General features: G+C 37.0%; 3 protein-coding genes across 16 annotated transcripts in view; 1 reads left to right on the plus strand and 2 right to left on the minus strand.

Moving 5' to 3' along the window:
• Window positions 1-4,749, minus strand: part of LOC110828033 (pre-piRNA 3'-exonuclease trimmer) — a 19,134-nt gene extending 14,385 nt beyond the window's left edge. Inside the window, exon 1 of the transcript XR_015535231.1 lies at window positions 4,440-4,749. The gene's annotated coding sequence lies outside the window, so the exon portion shown is untranslated. The remainder of the gene's footprint in view (window positions 1-4,439) is intronic.
• The window catches only part of LOC110828034 (carboxypeptidase D), a 13,166-nt gene extending 259 nt beyond the window's left edge, over window positions 1-12,907 (plus strand). The window contains exons 2-11 of one of the 6 annotated variants that reach the window (XM_022060321.2): window positions 2,481-2,698; window positions 3,021-3,151; window positions 3,712-3,848; window positions 5,194-5,381; window positions 5,578-5,655; window positions 7,500-7,676; window positions 8,350-8,468; window positions 8,823-9,002; window positions 9,562-9,765; window positions 12,494-12,907. In XM_022060321.2, the coding sequence (XP_021916013.1) occupies window positions 2,515-2,698; window positions 3,021-3,151; window positions 3,712-3,848; window positions 5,194-5,381; window positions 5,578-5,655; window positions 7,500-7,676; window positions 8,350-8,468; window positions 8,823-9,002; window positions 9,562-9,765; window positions 12,494-12,586 (1,491 nt within the window). In that variant the 5' untranslated portion in view covers window positions 2,481-2,514 and the 3' untranslated portion in view covers window positions 12,587-12,907. Of the gene's footprint in view, window positions 1-2,480; window positions 2,699-3,020; window positions 3,152-3,711; window positions 3,849-5,193; window positions 5,382-5,577; window positions 5,656-7,499; window positions 7,677-8,349; window positions 8,469-8,822; window positions 9,003-9,561; window positions 11,194-12,493 lie in introns of those variants that run through there. The other 5 variants (XM_022060322.2, XM_022060317.2, XM_022060318.2 and 2 more) reach the window with 5 other exon arrangements.
• gry (trafficking protein particle complex subunit 11 gry) lies at window positions 5,368-25,793 on the minus strand. Of its 9 annotated transcripts, none has more exons than XM_087349056.1 (21): window positions 25,614-25,676; window positions 24,652-24,869; window positions 23,930-24,099; window positions 23,204-23,389; window positions 22,746-22,919; window positions 21,202-21,432; window positions 20,600-20,741; window positions 19,774-19,947; window positions 19,219-19,297; window positions 19,084-19,138; window positions 18,400-18,607; window positions 17,866-18,068; window positions 17,166-17,495; window positions 16,045-16,280; window positions 15,612-15,754; window positions 14,815-15,048; window positions 14,515-14,672; window positions 13,630-13,849; window positions 12,569-12,754; window positions 11,846-11,899; window positions 5,368-6,020 (listed from the first exon to the last, which is right to left on the minus strand). In XM_087349056.1, exons 2-20 carry the CDS (start codon window positions 24,853-24,855, stop codon window positions 11,855-11,857), a joined length of 3,378 nt encoding a protein of 1,125 aa, XP_087205182.1. In that variant the 5' UTR covers window positions 24,856-24,869; window positions 25,614-25,676; the 3' UTR covers window positions 5,368-6,020; window positions 11,846-11,854. The 9 variants fall into 9 exon arrangements, with proteins under 9 accessions (XP_087205182.1, XP_021915998.2, XP_021916002.1 ...); XM_022060306.2 differs by lacking the exon at window positions 5,368-6,020 and adding an exon at window positions 6,688-9,313; XM_022060310.2 differs by lacking the exon at window positions 5,368-6,020 and adding an exon at window positions 10,603-10,857 and having other exon boundaries at window positions 25,663-25,793.
• Window positions 25,794-26,091: the final 298 nt, after the last annotated feature.

Below are 26,091 nucleotides of genomic sequence, written 5' to 3' on the forward strand. Positions count from 1 at the left end.
GCCCTATAAATATTTTTCTTTAAACAAAAGAATGTGATAATTCGTACCACATCGAAAAAAAAAATCCAAAAAGAAAGGCTGTAAGCCTTCAGGACTCTTTGTGTCTACTATCTAAAAACGTAAAAAGTCAAAATATACAAAACAATGTTACCCGTTGATTAGTACGGGTTGTCTCTCACGTCAAACAGCGACGCAGAAGAAGAGAATATTTGAACCTAAAAAGAATGAAGTTATTATTAGGGTGATCAAATCAAGAACGATGACTTGGGCGAGGAATGTAGCACGCACGGGGAGACAAGAACTGCGTACATAATTTTAGATGGAAAGAGTCCAGTTGCAGGACCGAGGCGCATTAAAATTGAACGTACAGAAATAGGATCATTTGGCTCATTACAGGGTCCAGTGGCGGATTCTTATTAACATGGCAGTGAACCTTCCGGGTTCCATAAAAGTGGGGGAGGGGGGGGGGGAATTCTTTGCCAGCTAAGCGACTATCAGAATCTGAAGAAGAATTCTGCTCGATGCAGTCAGTTGTCTAGTTATTTAATCATGATTTTTGTTACGCAACACGAATTTTTGACTGAAAATTTCTTTAACCCTATAAAGTCAAAGATCATGTAAATAATAATTAATAATTCAGTAAAGTGGCTAGAAAACTCAGATTTATAGCTCGGGCCTACAATCTCGGGTGTCTCGTCGACTCGACCTCCCATTAGCTTCAGACCACAACCTCCCTCCCCCTCCAGTTCTTATAATGGATTTATGAGATTGGTTTGCTTATGTGCCGCACTGTGACCGAGCCCTGCGTAAATCGGAATCAAACTGCGAGGTCTTTGCCCTAGAAGTGGGTCAAAAACGACACTCTGTTATCCTTAGCAAATTACCCGCATGCAACACGTAATTGGGTCAAACGCCCGAATTAGCATACGATACAAAACACCTGGGCCGGGTACCCGCGCACGTGGCCAGACACCGCGTTAATTCGTAGGTCATGAATTATAACAACTGGATAAATGACGACGTAAGCGGAGACCGCGTATTGTCATCAAGTCCACATGGCCTGAGGCCTACCCTCTAAATGGCAAGGAAGCTGACTCATAACCCCATCGAGTGCCGAGGTTAACCTCCACTCCTCTTATACGCCTTAGTGAAACAGGTTTATTTTCCAAAAATTCTATGATTTAGGGGCGTTATATTAACAGCAAAAGTTACGAACAGAATGGGCAGATGGTTATTTCGGCAGCTGACGGTAATAATTGAGACAAGTTATCTCTGACCTGAAGGAAGCTATCAGAACATTCTGATGTGTATTTCACAATTAATGGAAACGATCCGTTGAAACTGAACGGGGAATTAGTTCTACACCCTTTCTTTAATTCATTCCACTATCCCTTTCGATTTTTTATTTTTCCATCTCTTTAGAATAATGATAAAAGTATCACCCCAGTAGACCTATGATCACATTCCTAAACAACCCTCCTTATAATTAGTGAAAAACGACAAAGTTTTCCTGTTATATGTTGGCATTCACTGACATTGCAGGTACTGGTCTGACTATTCCATTCTACGGTGCAAGATAATAAGCCGCAATTGCATCAACTCTTGCCTTGCCTCTGCTGGACCACACAAGCAATACCTCAACCACTTCCTGCCCCTACAGCTACACTGCGTGATAAGATACCAGTTTATTCTATTTATGTTCAATGTATTTACTTTTTGGGAACACGACATTAAAGTTTACCTTGAAAAGCAACGTGGTTTTATTTGTATGTGGTGTATTATGAATATTCATATTTACAAGCACATTCATCATGATTTTGCTTCACTGCTCTTGATTTTTTGTTTGAAGCTTAATTAACGATGTTGTCAGTAGCTCAGGCTATAAAGCACGGATGAAAAAATTTAGTAACTCTATAAAGCAGATTCCTTTGTGAGAAATTAGTAGTCATTCAGACAGACAAGAAATTCCGACTTTTTATGGAACCCCAAGGTTAATTATCATCGTCACAAGAAATTGCCACCGATCCCTATCCTGAGCCAAATAAATCCATTCTATACCCTCCCACCCTATCTAAGATTAATTTAAGCATTTCTGTCCCATCTATACTTCAGTCTTTTGAATGGTCTCGATCCACACTTTTTTTTACCAAAATTTTGTACACATCTAAACTTTCCATGCATGCTATATGTCTTGCTCATCTCATCCTCCATGCTTCCTAGTAATACTTGATAAAGATGTGAAGTTCAAACAAAGACTAATCTAAAAGGAAAGAGACAAGTTCCAAGACCTAGGTACACATGGGAGAATAGTATTAAAATGGATCTTTTAAAAAATGTGAGTGAGGGTGTGCACTAGATTCAAGTGGGTCCACTGAACACAGTAATGGACCTCTGGAAATTAACTTTTAAAGAAATGCCCTTTGCCATGGTGTTAAATTAGATTTTATGTTGGTTTAATAATTGCATTTCATTTTTGTTAGGTTATGTCACACCAGTGAGCAATACCAATGAATTATGCTGGTTGACAGCAAACAATTGTGGCTGTGGTGGTCAATATTACTGTTTGTGGGAGTATACTCTACTCCCATACTTAACTTTGAGTACCACAACTACAGTGCCCTGAGCCAGTATTTGCATAACATGGCCACAGCATATCCAAACATGACGCGTCTGTACTCCATAGGAGAAACTTTGCGTAGTAAGTATCTAAAGTAACAAGAATTTTTATAAAACTAGTCTTGTTTTACGGTCACAATACTGTGGAGATACATTCTGCATACCAAATTAATTTAAATATTGATGGAGGCAGAGGTTTGAATGTCTCATCATGACTATACACATATTATGGTAGAAGTGGAGTAAGACTGAATCCGATTGTACTACTGTACAAACACAGGATTTAAATATAAATATGGGACACTGGTAAAACCTAAGTACTCTGGAAATCCTGGTGCCCCGGTACCAATTGAAATAGACACCAGGCTAACATAATCACAATGACGTAATCTGTTCTCTTTCAGAGCATAAACTATGGGTACTAGAGTTAAGCACTGCCCCAAAATCAAGTTTTGGCATCCCCAGTGTGAAACTCATTGCAAATATTCATGGAAATGAAGCAGCAGGAAGAGAGATTCTCCTTCATCTAATTCAGGTATTACCATTCTTATTAATGCAGTCATCAGTACTATTCCTTGAAATTTGATAGCATCTTATTTAAATTAGAGAAAATATGAATAAAGATTAAAAATGGGCGAAGATCTTCAATACTTTCAGAACCCTGACAGTCAATAAATGCTTTAGCTGTATTACAGTGCAGTGAAATGTACAATACATACATTTCCATACAGAACAACAAATGATGCTATGTATACATTTAATGCACAGACAGCCAATTATGTAAACAATTAACAAATGTTTTATTCCTGACACCGAAAGAAACTGTTTAATGTTCTGTATATTTTGTTTCTATTTAATGTAAAATTTTTGGGTAAATGTGGATTAATAAAGATTAAAGTATCAGAGTGTGCGACACTTTCCCAGTTTTCTGATTTTGAACAAGTGAAAATCTTACTCTGTGGTTACAAAATCACTGTTAGTCATAAAAGGAAGAGGACAGTAACTGAACAGTAATTGTAAGCATATTGAACTTTGTACAATATTGCATGAAGTGCAACTCAAGTTTCCTGTACTTGTTCTGTTTTGTGTCTGTAGTTCTTCGTGACAAACTACACCAATGATGAAACTGTTCACTGGCTACTGGAGAACACCAGGATTCATGTTTTGCCCAGTCTCAACCCAGATGGCTTTGAGATTTCTGTAGAAGGGAAATGTGAAATAGGCCCTGGCAGGTTAGTACCAGTATTCCTTTTCAGCTGATTTTCCCTTCACTGTAATATAGGAAATTATTTGGGAATATGACAACTGAATAACAGGGGGATTACAGCACTATGAAAAACTCCATACTTCATACTTTTTATCTGGCATTATTTGAGGTTAGGTAGAAACAAGATATATACACCCCAAATTATAAAACACAGAGCTCATGCAACAAAGTCTTTTGGGAGTACATTATGATTAAAACAGATACTAGAGAAATTGGTTACAATATGCAGTTAATTGTAATGGCTGAGGATACAGTCCAATGGTAACTGTAACAAACATTTGGGTTATGTAATGATAGGGACCTATTTGTTAAACTGAAAAAAGTATAGACATCTAAGGAAACATTCAGTATCACAAATTTTGACAGTCAGTTATACCTGACCAATTACAATACGCTTCTAAACAGACTGACCTCTTGATTTCTCAAGTTTCTTGAAGGGCTATCCAGATTTTCTACTGCACATTTAATGTTATGACAATGTTCACCCTTCCTGAAAATTCTTCCTCTCATTGTGATATTGGATAATTTAATATAATTCCTAAATTAACACACATACCTGTATTGATGAAAGATTGATACAGAGAAAATGTCCTGGAAACATTCACCACTATTTAATCACCAGAATTTATGAAAACATAACCCCTCTTTTTGACATACCATTTACCACAGGTATTAACATATTCTCTTGCTGCTTAAAGATTGTCATTGCTACTATTACTGCTATTAATAATTGATTCACTGTCACTATAATTATATTTATTTGCAACCAAACGAGAATCAGTGTCTGCAACAAATTTCTCACTAATTTCATCACATCCACCATCTACCTTCTCTCAGCCCTCTACAGTAGAACCTAAATGTAAAAAAAATTATAACTACCAACAATCAAGGATATCTAGAAAAGGTCAATCCATAAAATAAAAGAATGTACTTCGCAAACAGCAGTTTTAAAAAATTATAATTCACGAAGAGGAATGTATAATAATATAATGTTTTCCAAATAAATTTTATACAAAACTTTCCTGTTGGGGGACCTTTCACTTTCCTTATACAGGATTTTCCATGTGCTAAATTTTTAGCTATAAAATAAACTATTTGTAGCCAGATAAGAATCCTAATCATATTATTATTTTAAATCACTTCCCTAAAATGTTGAAAATGGTCCTTACAGTAGTACTTGCAGTATAAGCATGACTGAATTAATAAATAATCATTTATAAAAAAAGAATTATAGTTTGTAAATATAGGTACTTTTTAATGACTTCATGTCCTATGCATTTATGGCAGCAGTTTAATCTGTTGACATGCAGGGAAAATGCCCGGTTTGTGGATCTGAATCGAAGTTTTCCGGACCACTTCCAAAGCAATACAAAGCCACGGCAATATGAAACGCAAGCAATAGAAGACTGGTTATCTAATAACACCTTTGTGCTATCAGCCAGCTTACATGGAGGGGCACTTGTTGCTAATTACCCATATGAGAATGTTATGGAGAACAGTAAGTTTTATTTCTAGCGTAATTTTCATAAAATAATCTATAAAAATGCAACAAACAGGAGATATAGTCAAATGATGAACTTCAATATTATAATCTGTGTTCTGTAAATCTAGCTACTTAGTTTTATTATTGTATTTTATTTAACTACACGATGTCATTTGATACAATCAGGGTTTTGATCACATTCCATTCACAGCCTGGGATGCAGCCTACCGTCTCTTAAATACGTCTGAGCTCAGCAACAAGATGTCTCCTTGGAGTCACCTTCCTCCTGGTCTGAACAAATCTTAATATGTCTTTGTTGTGTGCTTTCCTTAGCTGGTGATGGTTCTAGACAACCTATCCAATCATAATCTATTTATCACTGGGAGTTCTTGCCACATGTGGAAACAGAATTTCCTTACCTCATATTCTCACGTGCTGTCCTCACAGCCTGCAGACAATGGGTGCTGTAAGCACTTTTATCAAGGATTAAGGATGACAAGGATTGATGTTGAAATGAATGCTATATCACAATTTTTTTTTCCTGATTTCAGCGACTTCTAAATTTAATTTCACTCTCCAAAATAAACTCATCCTATCGTTTGAACCTTTGAAGTAGAAGCTCATCTCAATTGTATTTAAGAATTCATTCTGCACCTAAAACAAACACACAACACTTCTCCAACAGAAATATCAACTGGTTAATGCTCTTTAAAAGAATTATTACACTGAGAATCATATAAAACCTATGAATACACTGCTGGAAAAATGTAGAGTTCCTGGTTATTAAAACATACTTATCACTGGACATTACAGGTTAACTATAACAGATGGTTCACAGTCTACCATCAAATTAAAAAAACTTGAAATATCCAAAAATGAATAAAACGTCCTTGCTCTGAGTCCATCCAAGTGCAGGACAAGTATGTTACCTCGGGGACGGCGATTGATGAATTTGGAGCACTGATGGAATGAAAGAAATGGCTGTCTTCTGGAATGTTGTACTGTGTAATCTGGTATATACTGATCAACAGGATGACAGAGGCAGTAAGCTCCTGAAATGTTGGGTCGGTATCTACCAGACTATGCAGTGCAACATTCCAGATGACAGCCGTCTTCATACTCATCACTATGAGAATGTGAAATCTCACCTGATGGAATGATGATTGGCAAGAGAAATTTCGACAGTTTTCCCCAGTCAAACATCAACCCCAGTGGCACTTTCCTACCAAAAACAAACTCGATCACCCTACAATTGAGTCTGGTCCCCCATGATATATGATCACCTGATGAGTGGCATCGTATGACACAAAATTATAAGGCATTCATGAATGATCTGTTTAATGTCCATAACCATCACAGTGTTTCCAAGTCTTCGTTGTTAGTGACACTTTTTCTCTCTCTTTAATTAGAGAAGATACAAGATATGTGATAGAGACTGACTAGTCCCAGGATATATACATCTAATTATAACAATTTGATAAAGTAAAATCTATTTCATATCAAAGCCGCTTAATGCTTGGAAACATAGACGTGTGTTTGTAGCCACTGCTTCCCAACATTTCATTATCTGTACCCCTTTTGTCAGCTATCTACATAAAGGCGAGGTAAGTATTCTGACACAAGTGTTAAAGCGTTACCAAGGACTAACAACCTCTCTCTCACAATGTACAGCACAAAAAAGGTCTAAACATGTTTATTTACAATGCAGAAATTAATACCCTAATGTGATATAAACCATTATCATCTATGCATCATGGCTTATGTATGGCTTGTGCATGGTCCAGCACGCCACACATCACAGTAGCATGCTGCCAAAACATTAACCATGAAGTTAAAATGTAGCGAGCAACCCCATACTACAGGGGTTTAAATCCCCTATTTCTGTATGATAAAGGTTAAACGCAAGGAGACGGCACACCGACCAGTCACAGTTAAAAGTTATGCATGAAGGCATAAGCCATAGTTTGTTAGAAATCTCCTGAACTGTCAGTATATTCAACAGAAGTAAATGTTACCAAACTGACAACTGGTAACATTTCTATACAAAAGTAGTAGTAACATCTGACACAAAGTATTTAGTTTCTAAAGATGAAAAGGCATGTTCAGCTTCTAATGGTAAACTTGCTTACGCAGCAGATATGAGGGAGCCATATCCACCATCAATATCACCAGACGATGATGTATTTCAGCATCTGGCAGTAGTATATGCTTCAACCCACCCAACAATGCACTTCGGATATCCATGTAATAGAATGGACAGGGAGTTTCAGGGTGGCATAACTAATGGAGCAGCCTGGTATCCACTTACAGGTAAGTGTATCAATGGACAGATTTTAATTTAATTAATAGAAAACATGTTTTGAAGCCTACAAACGTATTCACTGTTTCAAATAAGGAATAAATGCCACGGCAGATGGACTATATACTATTGTACCTATTTATAAAGAGTGGCCTCGAATTCTTCAGTGTTGATTCCAACATCGTAAAACAAGTATTAATACAATATTCTGTAAACGCTGAATACTGGAGAAAAATTGGGTGTATAACAGGAGAGCATGTCAGACATTTACAGACTTCAAGAACCTTATGACTTCAGAGACGAATGTTAAATAACATTCTCACTGCATGTGCTATATCCACAACTTTAATTAGCCTGATCAAAATTTTATATTCTCATAAATGTTGATCCTTTAAACAGAATATAGTTAAAAACACTTTTTGTGTATTGATTTTTTGTTTATTTAAATTTCTTAAACTGCATTGGTTACAAAATTTCACATGATGGGTTGGCTGTAAATGAATTTGAAGTGAAGCATTCATTGTAAGATGAGGAATTAGGGCACATGACTGAGATCTGATTGAAGTTACCATTGCTCTATTTTTGGAAGTGACTAAACCATAAAATATTTTCTGACATAAAGGGTGATTCTCCATATAAGAGCCACATGGCAAAGCCTAAAGGCAAACAATTTCTTTCTCACAGGTGGAATGCAAGACTACAACTATATATATCACGGTTGTATGGAGATCACACTGGAGATTTCTTGTTGTAAATATCCACTTACGCACGACTTGCCTACACTATGGGACGACAACAGAGACGTACGTATGCATTTCAGTCAATTATCCTAACCCTTAAATGACTATAATCTATGTTTACTAAATAATTTTCATTTTCTTAGTCTATTTAACAACACTTTATCAGTTGTATGGGTTTTGTAGTGCCATATGGGATGACTGTGAAAGATGAAATGGTAAGGTATCAGACCCACATCTGCCTAGATGGATTCATGAAAACACATGAATATCCTGTCAGGAGAGATAGTCTGTAGGCACAAAAACAAAGCCAGTACCCCCTAAATATGGGGAAATGGGCTAACTGTTATGTTAGTAAAAAAAATGTTAGAGAACCAATAGCTTAACACATTACCAAATAATTTTCATTTGTTTATATAGGCATTACTGAAATATATAAGCCAAGCGCATCAAGGTGTTCGAGGAGTTATCCGAGACAACAACACACATCAGCCTGTACTTACATCAGGATTAAAAATTGAGGGACGAGACAGCTATTTCCGAACATCATCTCGTGGGGAGTTCTGGAGGATCCTACTCCCGGGCACATACCAACTTCAGGTGAGCAGTATTTACACACTCTTAACAAGACTTCACCTTATTTGGATAAAACTATTAAATTAAGTATACCTATACTGTCTTTTTGCTAGGATAGGCACCGAGTCAAATTCTTCTTTTTGTGAGTGACCAATAAATGCAGTGGAGGTCTGCTGATATGCAGCAGCAGCTCAGTCTGTTCAAAAGCTGCATGACAGAGGGCACTGGCAGCTGAACTGCATTGTTACAAGTTCGCACCTGTTTCTTGCATAGTACTACAACCTTGTTTTCTGATGGAGAAGAAGGGAATGGATTTGCATAGCCATACTCATGAACTGAAACACAGTATTCACAAGTATCACATATAGCGTAGTCTTTGATTCATAATTGATTATTTGTGTAGAAATACATTTAACAGAACAATTCATATTCACTAAAAATCAATGTTATTTTTGGCACAACTGTATATTCTATGCCACAGCTACCAGTTCTAGTATTAAAATTTAAAAAAAAGTTAAGTATTCTTGAGAATATCTTGAAGGCTATGAATTGATGAAAATGGTTGAAATCTGACTTCTCGCAGGTTCAAGCAACAGGATATGAGCCACAAACAATTAAATTCACAGTTCCCCAAAAGAGATTGGAAAAACACTTAACTCCGACCTGGCTCGATGTAAACATGCCGCCAGTGGTACGAAAGGCAACGGTGGTAAGTGATCAAGTTCTACTTCCCACAAATCCACCTGATGAAGCATCAACGGTGCACTATACAGCCACCCAGAAAATGGTAGGATTGACCAATGGTCACACGCTTTCACCAGCTCTGTTCACAGAAATTACCCTAACCAGCACAGACTTTGTAAAGCTTTCTAATACACCTGAAGCAGATAGTCATAAACCAGAAAAACTGTTATCTGTTGAAGATGCGGGAAGTGACGGAATAATGTGGACTAGCATGAAGTATATGGTCATTTTAAATATGATTTTTGTCTTTGTTTTGTTGTTTATATAGCCTGTGTACCTGCATGACATGTAATGAGTTACGAGTGTTTTAATTAATCTCTGCATGACCTGTGTTTGTAATGTTTATTACTTATTGTATGTTTGTAGATACTATTAAGTCCAGTGATCTCATTAAAATACATATTTTTTCAATTCATTAACAAAACTAAAGGCCTAGTGTTATTTTATTCAAGTAGCTTAGACTATGGGCTCTACCTCCGTTCGCTTAATTCAAAACCTATGCGGGCGGGGGAGGGGGCTATAGGATGTAAAGTTAATATGTCAATCATAATGTACAACTGTCATAAATAATTACAGATCTACACAGGATTAAGAACCTAGTATGTAGCCTCAGCTAAGAATGAACACTGATGTTACATAATGTAAAATATTATTTCTTTTGTGCAGGCTAATAATGGTGGATTAAATTTCCTAGACATCTTTCTGATGATGGTATCTGGATTCATACCTTTTTTCCTTTAGTATGCATAAGCAATTCACGGAGCAAATATATAAAAAAATCGGAGAATGACGACGACTGCTCAACAGACAGCATGTTAATGAAGTATGAGGAAAAAAACAATGCCAAAAATCAAAATATGAAAGTATATAAACAATGAAAGACCAAGGAACCAAAATTATTATTATTAATATACATGTGTAGGTCTATATCAAAACCAGATGTGGTACTGATGTAGAATAAGTCAAGACAGTGCTGAAAAGCTTCCAATATTGCCAGTAAATATGCACATTTTAAGTTACAGACAATAATTCACTTGTACAGATCAGTGTCCTAAATGTCATGTGATTCCGCTACTCCAACAAGTGATATGGCCATGTCTTCCACACTGCTAAGAAGGAACGTTGATGTAACAACCTACATGTGAAGAAAATAATGAAAATTTTGCATGATTTTGTTCAAAACAACACTCTCCTCTAGTTTTCCTTCAGTTCTACAAATAATGTGTGATCCTGACACGAGGGAAAACATGGCTAGTAAACAAATGATCCTGAAAAGAATCTAGACAGCAAAAACATATATTTTGAGGTTCTTAATAACGATGGTTATTTGACAATCTGAATAGATCCATACTTTTATTAGTGCTTTCACTAATATGATAATACCAAAGTGATTTAGACCTTGTCTAGTCAAACAGTAAATACGAAATGTTTTACACTTTGATTTTTCATTAATACATATTTTACAGAAATATCAGCTTATTTATAATTTTGTTTTTATCGCTGGTGTCCATCATCTATACCAGGCCATATTACATCATTGATAATTTCCAACGAAGGGGAAAGAATTGAATCATCTGCACTGAGCTACCTAGCAGCACTTGTTGAATGTTCCTTGTGTAGATGTTTTAACAAAACTGAACATCTCCATCTCAGAGTTCAACTGCATCTTCTTCTAAATACAAATCATCAAAAAGCTCCACATCTTCACCAAATAGTTAATCAATTCTTCAACTAAATTCTCTCTGAGCCTTCAAAAAGCCAACTCACGGAAGTCGAACTATAAATGAATTAAGGTTTGGAAGACTGAAATGTCTATTTTTATTGAAAATGTTCTTTATTCTTTGGTTCAATTTCTAAGCTTGAACTACCAGAAAATCACCCAAACGAGTTTAATTTTTGAATGCGTGATCGAACAAATTAATTGCTCATTACATTTGGCCCATTGGAAAACAAATATTCAGTTATGAATGGTTGACAAACCAACACGTTTTCAAGAGAGTATTATGTTCAAAACTTGGAAAATTGTTTTATACAAAAGTTTTCATTTTAGACGAGAAAGAAGTTACAGAAAATTTCAATCTTATAAGTGTATTATACCAATATCTATGTGAGATTGTGCTTACCTATACTCTTCATGACACAACCTTGATGGCAACTGGATTTCCCTTACCTTGAGGCTGCAAAGCAAAGAGAAAATATTAGCATCATAAGTAAAGACGTTTCAGAGAACTCATTTACTTGTGAATACCAAAAGAGAAGAAAAACAAATCCGGCATACAGAAACTCATATATTTAATTTTTGATAAATGTATGGTTCTCAACTCATACCGTATGTGCAAATTTTTTAGTATAAATTTTTAATTAAGTTTCTAGTAAGACACACTCATTATGAAGGGACAGGTGTGCACGTCACGATTCACTCTCAATTCTACGAAGCAGAGGAATGTTACAAATGCTGCAGTTCAACATAAAGGTTTGAAATAGCATGGATGGATCAATGTCTTCTTCTTGTAGCATTATAACCCTATGTGGGTCTTAGCTTGTTCGACGAGTTTTTTCCATTCTGTCCTATCATTCACAATTGGATGGATCAATGTAAGTTCATGAAAAGCTTGATACTCTTTTACCATACAGAAAATAGTTCTGTTAAAATATTTGGATTTTTTTTAAAGGTTAGTTAAGGCATCCAAAAATTATATTTTCTAGTGTACATTATTATAAAGCGGTTAATATTCCTTCCGTATAATGGTAAAGTTCAATGTTCCTTCCAGTTCTTGCACTGGAAATATGACACTGAGAATGAACGTGACAACAGAAACATACACGATAACAACCGACGTACTTACCATAACAAATACATGTGATGGTAATGATCGGTCCAGCAACTCGGTCAGCTGAGGCTGCCTGATGGGCATATCAATTTCATCAGAAATGGTGAGCCTCAACCGTGGCAGAGCAACTAGTCCAGACAGAAGCGGATACAGATTGTAATCCATCTTGTGGACTGATTCTGGTAAGATGCGCAACTTCAGCTGTAACACACAACATACGCTCAATCAGCCTACACAGCAGAGAATAAAGATTATAGTCCATCTTGTGGACTAACTGAAGTAAGATATGCAGTTGTAGATTTTAAAACATTTTGAATTCATGGGCTGCAGAAAATTAAATTCTATCTACTGGTATGTCTACATCCACTTTTCACCCCTGCCCCCTCCCAAACTTCCAGTCATCCAGACAAAAATCATTTTACATGTAAAATTAATTTATAACTTCAAATCGCACACATAAAAAGTAAGATGGTTGAGGTAACTTGATGGAATTGCCAGTTATATCACCAGCACATACACTAGGATTTTTCCCTTTAAATAGTGCCCAGAATAGTTCTGGGACTTTTAACGGCTTTGTTTCTGAAGGAATATCAGCAATCTTCCTCAGAACAGAAAGGCACCACTTTGTACTATCCTAGGGATGATATGGAAACGTGTGAGGTCCTTCCTATTTACTACTTATATACGACAAAACTATCACAGAGAAAATGTAATTAAAATACAGTAAGAAGATTTCAGTCTTCTGGGTTGTTGCGCTGTGTAATCTGGTCAATGTTAACCAACGTTTTAGAGGTCATACTGCCTCTGTCATCAAGATGGAGGCAATATGACCTCTGAAAAGTTGGTTAACATCGACCAGACTACACAGCGCAACAACCGAGAAGACAGAAATCTTCATACTCATCGCCCTGATGACGGAGGTAGTATGACCTCTGAAGCGTTGGTTAGCATCGACCAGACTACACAGCGCAACAACCCAGAAGACAGAAATCTTCATACTCACTGCTGTGAAAACCTCAAATATTACATTAAATACAGTAATCTTTCCATCGACTGAACAAAATTCTTAGATGTACCTGCTTATGCCCTGCAAACATGAATGCATCACTTGCTTCCATGCTGAGTTCCAACTGTAGCAGACGAGTAGTATAATTATGGATGTGGTAGGATACAGCCATTGGCGTGCGCACCCAGCCATGTGCCGGAAGGATCATTTCCACATATAGTGGTGCACTTTCTACACGCACTGTTGGCATTGTAACACTGCTACTGGTCACCAGTCCGTTGCTTCCTTCCCTGATTGCAAACAAACATCATCATCATCAATATTAATAATAAAGAAAACCAAACAAATTTTACATTGAATGCAGTAATTTTTTTTACAATTTTTTAGATTTCATTACACTTACACCATGACAAGAAAACCATGAGAATATACGGTGGCTGTGCTGTGGCAATGTTGTACAGAATCCACATTATATTAGACATGGGTAAGTTTTTGTATTTCTTTGTAAGCCTAGTGTCAGAAAAAATTCAGGTAAAAGTTTTCTGGGGTTTTACTTCTCCACAGAAACAGAATTCAGAATGTTATCAATAAAGTGAGAACAAATGGCATGTTAACAGACAGGAGAACAAATTGTGAACTTCAAGTTAGTATCAACGTACTTTACTTATGAGACACGAACCATCCGTGCTCAAGTATATGTTATTTTGTGTTTGCATATCAATTCAAACAAAATGAAGCCAAGATGATGCTATTCTTTTGGGTTTTGGCACCCTGTAAACTTTCCAGTAGATGCCAACATTTTAGAGAAGCATAATGTCTCCATCTTTAACCCCGCTATACACCAGTTAATTTCACAATAAGCATTTTTTTACAAAATTAATTTTAACTTCAGCTAGTAGTTATAATGCACATATTGAAACGTGAGAATTTTGCTCAATTTCTGTGCCTAATGTACCTCTTCCATTTGAGTGTGTAGATCCCAAGGGCCACAGGCTGGTCACTCGGTTCACTGACGGAGACACAGAAAGCCTCCGCCCCTGTTTCCCCATTCTTGAGGCGCAGAGATTGAAGCTGTGACTCAAGTTTGGCATCCACAGAGCACACCTGCTGTGACTACATGACACAAAAATATCACGTTATGAATTTCGCTTCTGAAGTTTGACTTAAAACTAGTTACATTTTCCCTAAAGTAAATTTTACTGGCCCAGAAGACTCAATACACTACTGTAAAAACTTAAAACTATACTAAACTAACCAGTTCAACTGAAGAATCCTCAATAATCAGTGGACATGGAGAAGCGCAGTTCACATAAGGCATGACAATGAAAGGCTCCTTTGCAAATGTCTTTGCAATAGGTTCAAACCTGAGCGAGAAGAACTTCGCTGTGATGTCAAATGGTTTCACAACAGGCACATTGATCATTTCCTCCTTCACACATGAATTCTCCACTCTCTCAGAATCTCTCTTTATGATCATCGTATAAGTCACCTAAAACAAAAGTTACTCATTAAACTTAACATGAAGGCAGGGAGGAGATCACGACGATAACATGGTACATAAATGAAACAAACATGTCATCCACATTGTGAACAATACACATCACTGTGTGAGATCTGAGGTTTTCACAGCAGTGAGGATGAAATAGTCTGAACTATTTTCACTCATTCCTCATCTCTGACTGGCCCATTCCCTCAACCTTTCCTTCCTCTGCTCTATATAAAACCCTCCACTTCCTAGGATCACCACTTCAGCCCTGATAATGAAGACTGTATGTTTCTCCAAAATGTTGACACCTACCTGAATACAAAAGCATCAAAACTCAAAAGACCATCATCATTAATATACATGCATGAACTCTGAGGGAAGACTAATATAAATTCAGTATAAATAATATCATATATCAGATCCTTTGAAACTCTCCTTTCCTTACTTTCTTATCCATCTTCTATATCTACTTATACTAAGCACAACTAAATTCTCTCCAAGATAAACCCAAAATTTAATATTACTAGAATCAAAGCAAAACCATGAGCTAGTTCTAATCATCTAACCTTGACAGCAATGTTACGATTTCCAACACGATGGGCACGCAGATAGAAACATTTCTCTGTGCTCGAGTCTTTCTCCAGATCACCCACAGACAGTATCACGGGAACTGGCATTGATTCTGCAGTCAGATCTTCACACAGTTGTGCTTAAACAGAACACAGTTGGTACTGAGGTTCCATAGTTTATTTATTATTACCCTCTAAAGGTAGTTTCTAAATTACATCTAACAATTTATATTAATATATGTTTCCGTAAGACCAAGCACTAATTCATTTGCCTTTAATTATCAGACTGTAACACCACAGCTCTATGTACATGTATTGAATGAGACTTGAAAACAGGAGAACACATTGGAAACGTGTCTGATTCATAATCACAAATGCAGCTGTCCTCTGTTCCCTAGCAGAAGAAAAGAAACCTGATAAGAAAGCTTACTGGATTGCTCAATGTTGGGTTCATCTCCACTTGTCTGCAGGACAATATTTGCAGAAACCCCTGTAATTTTGTGATTCTCTTCATTTTCCAAGGTAATTCTGATTGGGTACCATTCACCGAGAAGAGCAGGGAAGGCGTGTAATATGTCCAACTTCAGTTTTGAATCTCGTGAAATAATCTCAGTAGTTGAAAGTGGCCGTACATTATCAAAGTCTGGCATGTTCTGTGGTGATTGCCTGTAAAATATAATGCTAATACGGTTCCAATACCTAACCATTGATTTTCACACATACAGCTTGATCGGAAAAAAGCATTGCAAATCACAAATATGGGGTTTTTCACATACATACAAAATAAATATGAGAAGTCAGCTTTTCTATTTAATGGATATTATCTCACAAATACTGTGTTTTTATAAATGTACAAGTCCTGACTTCTCTTCTTCATTCACAAAAACACAAATAAAATTACACAGTGCTAATAATATTGACTATATGGAGCAACAGCCCAAAGCCGAGCCTTGGCCTCCTCCCATGTGGGTGGTCTCTTTGCCTTTGAAGTGTGTATTTATGAGTAGTGAGTGACTGCACAATTTCTACTCAATCCTGATTTGTCTGCTAGAGCCATCTAGAAGTGAATCAGGAGAGACTCGGGTGAGAAATGGCCGCTGAATTTTATTACGAAACATCTCGTTCATGCTCGTAAGGTTCTTTCGCATGCGATAAATGTACAATACGGGACTGCCGGCTTTACCTCCCCTTCGAAAGAAGTTGTGCTAAGGATTTTTGTCACCCTTAAAAATTAATCGACCTCGGCCAGGTTTGAGCCCGTGAACCTTGGGTCCAGTGGCAAACACACTAACCACTAGTCCACTGAGGGTGACCGTACTAACAATATTAACCCTCTAAAAGTGCTGAAATTACAGCGAAAAGATATAAACTAATAACAATACAGATATTTTACTATTAACTTCCAGATCATGAGAAACATATTTCTGGACTTAAGTTCTTGGAGCAATATTAAAAGCATTGAAATTAGACAACAGAAATTTCTGTATCACTAGAAACTATGGTACAGAACATCAGAGTGTTATGGCACTCAAAATAGGGGGTGAATTTTACCTGAAATGCTGTAACTCTGGACACATTCCATCACTTGTTGCTGTCTCTGCCCCAGTTCCGTTGAACCGCAGGATGGCACTCCGCTCCTTGTCTGAACCCAGATGTAGCAGAATGGATCCAATCTGGATCTCCTTACCAACATCCTGCACATCTGGCAGGAATCGGCACACGTAACTTCGCACTTCGTTGCAGCGGAATAACAAAAGAGGATTGCCTGAGGCATGGGCTTCCTGGGAACTGCTTTCACACACAGCAAACTCAGAACTGTAGTTAGGGTTGTTCACTGTCACTGACAGCCGACTGAACTGTAACGGATGGGGGCAGCTGCTTCTGTGTTAACAGCAAATAAATGTAGTGTCAAAGTTCATGAAACAATAGCAAATTTTAGGTAAAATTAAGATTACTTTTTGTTATTACAGAATGTGGCATACTTACAACAAGAATTTCTGATGAAAACTTTATGATACCCACTTTCCTTCAACTTCATTTATGTGATGAGGCTACAAGATGTATAATTACCGGTAAACCTCAATTTGCGCCGGTTCAGAATAACGCCGCTTTTGAAACCAGCAAGTCAAAAAGTGAACAAAATATATTTTACTATTATTTATAACATTTTACAATGTTTCTCGTACTGATTCTTATACTAAATCGTAATTCTTACATTGCTGATATTTCAATAAAGTTCGTGGTGGAATACCTGATGAACACTTCAATCTCCACATACTGATCTGCCTTATACTGTGGCTGGGTAAACCTAGCTTTACTTTCGACACACGCTGTGATATTGCTCATATCTACAGCAATTTCCAGGGGTTCTGCATTAACAGCAGTAATCCACAGGTCTCTTGCATGCTTCATTTCGTCTTCATGCACATCTGGTTCTGGATCCGGTGCCGTTTTCTGAAAAATACTCACGTTATCCTATGGCTACATCACTGACACAGTGACCCTTCCATGCTATCAATTAGCACATGCATTGTTCTAAGGAATTAAAATATTCAGATATTCAAGAGATTTCCTTTGTTAATGAACAACATCATCATTATCACCATAGAAGCCCATTATCATAGCTTACTCTAATCTACATCAATCCATTAAATGACCACAGAACCTCTTTCCCTACAATCCATTATAATACCTCGACTTTAACAAATGTTCTGTGTATCTACGTACCATCTCCATTAACTTTATCAGTTTCATCCCATTTAGTATGTTAGCAAAGAGAACGTACCTTCAATACCTTCATGAAATTGTTGAATATTCGTGTCTTCTGATCAAATGGGAATTGTGATGAAGTGCCGAGGGCCTCCAATGAAAGAACTACGTAATCGTGAATGCTGGCAGAAAGGTAAGCACAGTTGAGCGCCAGCGTCAGTATGTTGGTAATCAATCGCCACCACTTTTCACAGCGGTAGTCCCACAACATGTGTGTCAACAACCTGCAGTTAAGCAATGGACCTCAATACCACAGTTTATATTTCCTCCATAAAATCCTGAAAAACTGATAATTATAATTTAAAAATACGTAGACTAAGCCTATGTGAACCAGAGGCAGAATGACAGTAAGCCCCCCACACAATTCACATCTCAAAATCAGGGCTTTGAACCCAAAAAGTATGTTAGATAGGAAACTTTACTTCTCACTTTATCTAAACTTTTTTTAATTTGGTACATGTTTAATGAGATAAACATCAAATGTAATTTTGTTTTCACTGACTGGGTGACTACATGATTCGAAGATTTTTCAACCGTTATACATTGCTGAATGGAAATGTTGTGAATTATGAATTGGACAGAATGTGGAAGGAAGCAGTCATGGCCTATCAAAAGGTTCTATATCTGCATTGATATGAAATAACACATCTGAAATGCACACGCAACATAACCAGACACAGATGTAAGACCATCTACTCACGTCAATGCCTTGCCATAATCCCGTGAACTGTAATACTCTTCGGCCATCTGCACCACTGAAAAGAAAAATGCTGTTAAATTTTTCAGTTTTTTCTTGGAAAACACATACTCACATTATAAATAAAAGGACACTCACCAAGATGCCTCCTCATGCGTGGGCAATGGTATGTTTTGAACTGTGTAATTGCACTTCCAAGTAAACCAATAATAATCATCTGAAAATGAATAAACAAAAATGTGGGGGGAATATATCCAACATGGTGTTGCCACAATCAAATCAAAAACCTTGTAACACACAAAAATATTTTACCACTAAAGTGCAGCCAATGATTTATACTCTGGATTGACCGAAGGAGAACTTAAAGTAGATGATAATTCTTCACACAATTTTAACACGAAACTATTTCCTAATTCTCAACTAAAACAAAGACTGCTGGTAAACTTCTTTTAAGAGCAGGAAACTAAACGCTTAAAAAGGGAAAAGTGGTTCCATTATTACAAACTGGTACACGTTTAATCTACAGTATCCTAGAAATAAGAGTGCAGTCAAAATGACTACTCAGCCTTCCCAGAGACTTGCACTAGGAAATAAAATTAATTTTATTTCAGTTTTGTAAACAGAAGTTAATATTTACCAAAGTTACTACTTACAAAAAGCTATTTCCTTCCTCTGAAATGGCACCTCACTCACCGAATGATTCACAAGATGTTTCTCCTGGTACTGCAGAGCTACGATACCAAGCTTTTCTTTGTCTGGATCGGGGGGTTCAGCACTTAATTTTCCTGGGCGCCACGCTCTCTGGCCATAGAACTCCAGGTGCTCCATGCCAATCAACGGATCAGGTTCTGGATACACGTTCACAGCCTTTCGAGTCAACAAGAATAAACTGTAATTCATGACGGTACTCATGACTTCGTAATTCTTTGTTGTATGTTGGGAAAAAAATTCCATCATACAGAGCATATGACTTCCACCATGGAGGAGGTATCCATTTTCTCTGAATGTGATCAGAAATTACATACATGGTGATTATAAATGCCTTTTAAATTGTTAAAATATCATTCCAGCACACTTCAATTACAAAATATTTTTCAAAGGACTTCTTATATAAAATTATACACTACAGTAGCTTAACATTCCTGGAACAGTAGCCATATCTAAAATCCAGTTAACCTAAGAAACCTCACAACACTGTCCTTCGGTGGCTACACTATTCTGCCATCATTCATAGTTTTTTAATATATTTAAGAAAGTCGCCACATGTGACCTCCCACAACACAATCTTCAAAGCCATTTAAACCTCCAGTGTACCATCAAAGTGACAGACAGTCCTGCTTGAAAAAATGTATAGTAGAATTAGTTTTCACTACATCAATTAATGATTGAAATTCCACAAATAACAAATAAAATTCACATTGCAGAAAATGTGATTGATCTTCAACTCAAATTCCATTCTATATTAACAAGCAACTATCAACTGCACAGGAATTGCGATAAATAAAATACAATGTATTACCTTGCAGAGTTCCAAACAAGCCTCCTTTCTGTCTGCAGCGTGCTGAGCTGCTTGTTGATAGTAGAATCCTGGGTGTTGTGTTTGCAGGGCAGGTAAACCTTGTCTAATTGCTTCATCAAAAATATCACCAAATACACAAAACCTAAAAGATATTAACAAATTACAGAAGTATATTCCTGCCACACACCACACAGCAATGACATCAGGTGCAATGGAAACAACATAAAGCCTACAAATTGATGAAACAAGTACAGTAGTTTTGTAAAATAAAAGACTTGACAAGTCTCATAAAATAATTTACACATCATTATGATAATCTTGATGCTAATTTATGCTCATAATTCTCGGTATATTGAAATATATTAAGAAAAAGAATAAGGCAGGACTAAAGCAGATCAACCCCTCCCACCAAAGTGATACGGATTACAAGAAATTAAGTGTTTTGAGAAAAACTTTTCTTAGAAAAGGAAGACTCATTCATGTCTGGACTAACATTTATGTAAAGTCTTCAAATTTTTAATATTACAAATGCCACTATACAACAGTGACAGTGTTCTATTTGCCACATGCGTACGATTCAAAATACAGTCATGCATACTTACTGTTTTGACATCCACGCATGATGTTCAAAGACCAAATTTTTTGGTCCAATCCTGTTTTTGAAAAGGTCAGTGTGTCTACGGAACTGAGCGATAGCATCACGAGGAAGACTTAACTGAAACATCAGCTTGCAGAGCTTATAGTTTATAAATCCAGCTACTGTTTTTACTTCCAGAGCATTGGTATCCACCAAACGCAACTCTAATACATTATTGTACGCCTGAGTGTAATTCCTGGAAAAGGACAAACCAACAGTTTCTTACATTCCTGACAGTAATGTCTATCCAATGTCAATATAACAAAATATAAATTAGACATTATATGATCCGAAGTTAGAGACCTCATCACTGACCTAGCACTTGGCTGATATCAAAGGTAGTCCTTTTTGTTTATGAGAAAAAGCTATGCTATACACCAGAGGTCCCCAACCTTTTTGTGCCTACGGGCACATTTGAGAGTTTATGAGATCGTGGCGGGCACCAACCAATTAACAAAGCCAAATTTTCTTTTCTCTGGGCAAATAAGATATGGACACCAAATAATACACAAAACAACACAACGTTTAATGATACAAGAAACCACGCAATAAAAAATACGTACTTTTATAAGTACAATTATTATTACTCAAGTGGGAAGTTAGTGTGATGTTTGGCACTGCATTTCATGGGCCAGTTTTTCAAATTTGGGAGTGTAGGATGATGCTGCTCGCAAACGATCGTCAAGATGGGTGTCAGTAAGTCGAGATCTGTGCTTTGATTTTATAATGTTCATGGTTGAACGGCCTTCATTATTCAGTATAACCTCTTTCTGTAATAACGTGGGCACCCGAAAAAAAGCCTTGGCGCCCGCGGGCACCGCGTTGGGGAACACTGCTATACAAAATAGCCAGAATTCCACTGATTGATTGACTTCTTCCATGGAAAAGAGTTCTTCTTGAGAAGGTAATAAGCATAATCAGCTGGTCAAGAAATTCCTCGCCTTTTATGGAACCTGAAGGATCATTACCGTGTTCACAACAGCCTGTGACCGGTCACTATCCTGAGCCAATGAATCTAATCCACACCCTCCAACGTTATTTCCCTAAGATCCATTTTACTATTAAACTTTCATCTATGCCTAGGTCTTCTGAATTGTCTCTTCCCTTCCAGCTTTTCAACCAAAACTCTGTTCCTACTTCTCATCTCTCTCATGCATGCTACCCATTTCATCTTCCTTGACATGTTTGGTAAGGAGTTGAAATTATGAAGCTCCTCATAATGCAATTTTCTTAAGTCTCTTAACATTTTATCCCTCTTAGGTACAATGGCCGATCCCTCGTCCAAGGAGTCCTACCAAATGTCCATAGATCAAGCCAATGAAAAGTTGGGACCCGCAGTGCTGAGGCATTTGAAGAACGGGTCGTTCCCAGTATCCAATAGGTACAAATATTCTCCTAAGAACTCTGTTCTCAAACACCCTCAGAAATGTGTATTTTTCCCTTAACATGAGAGACTAGGTTTCACACTCTTATATTCTGACGAAAATCAATCGATAAAACAGCCCATACTTGAGAGCAGTATGTCCATCTTGCTTCAGCTCATTGAGGAAGCCAATTTTAAATAAATGCCGCACAAAGAGATACTGGTGTGTCGTCTTATTGAGATGGTCTCGATGAGCCTTGATGTTCCGAGACTCGTGGTGGTAATAATTTTGAGCCAAATCATAAAAAGCATTCTCTAACCTGAAAAATACAAGATCTAATAAAACACAGAGAAAATGTAGACCCTTTTGTCTCTACTATTGTGGGAGACTAGACATGAAGAAATTTTTGATTAGACTGTTTACTGTGGTTCTCCTTTTTATTGCCGTATGCTGCAGATATTCCTGTAATTTTAAAATTATGGACTACTGGTCAGAAGTTTTGTATCAACAATAACAACAACAAAAATACAGTCCCATTAATGAGCTGCACTAGCATTCAACCAATAAAACAGATCCGAAGTATAAAAGCGCAGCCATCAGTACCTGTGTGTGTAACCTTGTAAATGATCTCCGTGTGGAAGAACAAAGAGTGACTTTGAATTTAGTTCACAGCTGGTGCACAATGCTGCAGCCCTTTCTGCTGCTAGCATGTCTTCCCCTGTTGGCAGCGGAGCAGTCTGCTGGACAAGAATCACTGCAATACGAGTGCTCCGACCCTCCAGCGCTGCCCTGTATTTTTTTTAAAAAAAATTCAGTACTTCATTTCATTTTATATTACCTATTAACCCCAAAGTTAATACAATACCTCAAGTTTAGAACTGTAGTTCAAACTTGGAAGAACTGTATACATAATATTATCATTCACTGACATTTGACACAAGAGCAGGTTACATTATAAAAATATATTATCCAATTGCCTCTATCCTCTTATAAATGCATCTCGTGTCTGTGTCCATTATTTTGTTGTTCCCTTCCAGAATCTAACCCTGCAACTCTGACATGTATCGGAAGCAGGGGACTACCTGACAGAGAGAAACAAAGTGGACATAGTTTTGTCTTGGGAGCAGTGTCAGAAATCCTGAAAAGGATAGCTAAAGGAGTTCTGATGAATTGAGTATAATAGAGGGAATATTATTGAATAGCTTAATTCTAGTATAGCAAACTCCCTTTTGGTAATTACCGAGCATAGTGTTTGGCACATGAAGGTTATAGCTGCAAAACACCACATTGCTTCTCCGCTATATCTGAAATTCACTGTGATCTACTCACCGTACAGACTGCACTCTGGATGAGCATTCAATGCTCTTCTCATTCCAGAAAGGATCATCCCAGTCCAATTCATAGAATATTACTACGACTGCTGGCATTTCATTCAAATGTTTATTCATCCAATTTCGTTTAAGAATACCTTTTGGTATGTACCAATCATAAGAAGTTCTCTAAAATGTAAGAATGTCCATTACAGTTTTGAAATAATTACTTGAAATAAATAACAGTGCAATTCTTGTGAGATATGAAGTTCTCACAGTGGATAAAATATGTTCTTTTGGGTTGTGATGTTGTGTAGACCCAAATATAGATGTCACTTAAAATAAAAAACTCTGCTTCAGAGGTTCTTCCATGTCACTAGGTAAAAGACAGAAACACTGGTTCATCTTGCTTTACAAATAACTCTTCAGTATCAAAATTCCTAGAAGTATTTTAAAGCAGTGATAATTTGATTTTCATAGTCCTCCAAACATTTGACTATAGAATTACAAGCAGTACACAAATCAGAGGTCTATATTACATGAAGATGGCTGTCTTCTGGGCTGTTGCGCCATGTAGTCTGGTAGACTACCAACAACCCAGAAGACAGACATGTTCAGACTCACCACTGTGAAAACCTCAAACTCTATTATACATCATGATGACCTCGCCCCCATCACCACCTCTCAACCATTTACCTGTACAATTTAATCCAGTGAATAAAACAATTCTACAAAACAAACCTTTGGTTTCATGGGTGGAAATTCATGAGCTGGATCAAGGAGTTTAAATTGAACTGGAGCCCTGTACTGCCTCCTGTTACTGCTGAATGCATCCCAAATTGTTCTATGAACAGCGTTGTTTAATGTATCAAGGCCTGTCAGACCAATCAAAGCAAGTGGTCTGCTACAGAGCTCAGGAGGAAAATCAAATGGATCCATAGCCATCTTCAACCAATTATCTGAAAACAAAATTTACTCCATCTTAAGAACATTATGGTTATGGATACATATGAGAACTAACTCAGTCCTGGTTGAAACTGTCTTTTGCCCATACCAGCCTTCATTAGCAATTCATTGCCCGAACTGTGATAAACTGCTACACTGACCAGTCAACCAGTCTAATATTAATGGGTTTTAGTTAAGTGACTTACTGTGTTCTGAACCACGAAAGCCTTTGAATTAATCTGTAGTCTTCTATTAAGTGCTGACATGGTAAATATGTTACTAGATAAAATAAACTAACTTAAAAGAGGTGCCACAACATGGAAAAGATAACAATTTCAGCCATGGCAAGACATTTTACTAAATAAAATACCCTAACTCGTAAAAACTAACTGTTAATTCGCCTACCTTTCTTTTGACAGATAAGCCTGTCTAGCGAAATACTTTATTAATAAAGTTAATTAGAGATGTAATACATAAATAAAACACATCTACAACACAAAAACTCGCACATCATATCTTATGTTTAACCACTATTACAAGTAATTTATTTGTGGCAAATTCAACACAAACACTTGTGCCATATTGGAACTAGGCAATTAACAGCTGAGCCATCACTACCAACACATATTGAATCTGTAGTAAGAAACTACCAACCAGTATACGAAACATGTATATACTTTGCCCCCCTTACATAGTAATGAATATTAACTACAGCTTTTTGCAACGAAAGATCAGTTTCTATGCTTCTTTCTTACTACCAATAACTATATGCCGGCTTCGGTCATAAAATAGCAAAATTGGCCTCACCAACACGTGTAGAAGGTTGACCAACATATAATTCTCATATGTTCCTAGCAATAAAACAAAACGCCCTTCGTTCAAATTACGCATTATGGAGAGAACACGTTCGTCTCTCTTCACTTTAAAGTTACAAAATCATTGATCAAATTACGTTTTTGACATCTGAAAGTGTCAGAAGGAAGCTTTTGTGAGGCCTCAGTTGTAATAAGATTTTTGTCACTTGGCTAAACACTTCATGAAGCCAGGCGGCTATTATGAAATCCTGTTATGTACCTTGATGGAGATACTTGAGGTGCCAGAGGATTCATGAGAAGGGGGATGCACAAAATATCAGGATATGATCATATTGCAAATGTCAGGCACCCACCCTAGTCTTCATGAAACTGAAGCTGCTCATCAACTGTGGGGCTGGAGGGGTTGGATCAGTACATGATC

This window comes from Zootermopsis nevadensis, unplaced genomic scaffold, assembly GCF_977971745.1.
Source record: "Zootermopsis nevadensis isolate Lab colony 2312 unplaced genomic scaffold, Znev_1.0 Znev_ptg000015l, whole genome shotgun sequence".
In the NCBI taxonomy this organism is placed as follows: Eukaryota; Metazoa; Arthropoda; class Insecta; order Blattodea; family Termopsidae; genus Zootermopsis; species Zootermopsis nevadensis.

What these genes read in the sequence shown, in the direction of transcription:
- gry (XM_087349056.1), bottom strand. Translation starts at nt 24,855, where the DNA reads ATGGCTATGGATCCATTTGATTTTCCTCCTGAGCTCTGTAGCAGACCA. An exon ending in TTCCACCCATGAAACCAAAG is followed by an intron (nt 24,100 to 24,651) that starts GTTTGTTTTGTA and finishes CTTACATTTTAG; the next exon opens with AGAACTTCTTATGATTGGTA. An exon ending in TGTTTGCAGGGCATAAGCAG is followed by an intron (nt 12,755 to 13,629) that starts GTACATCTAAGA and finishes TGTGTGTTACAG; the next exon opens with CTGAAGTTGCGCATCTTACC.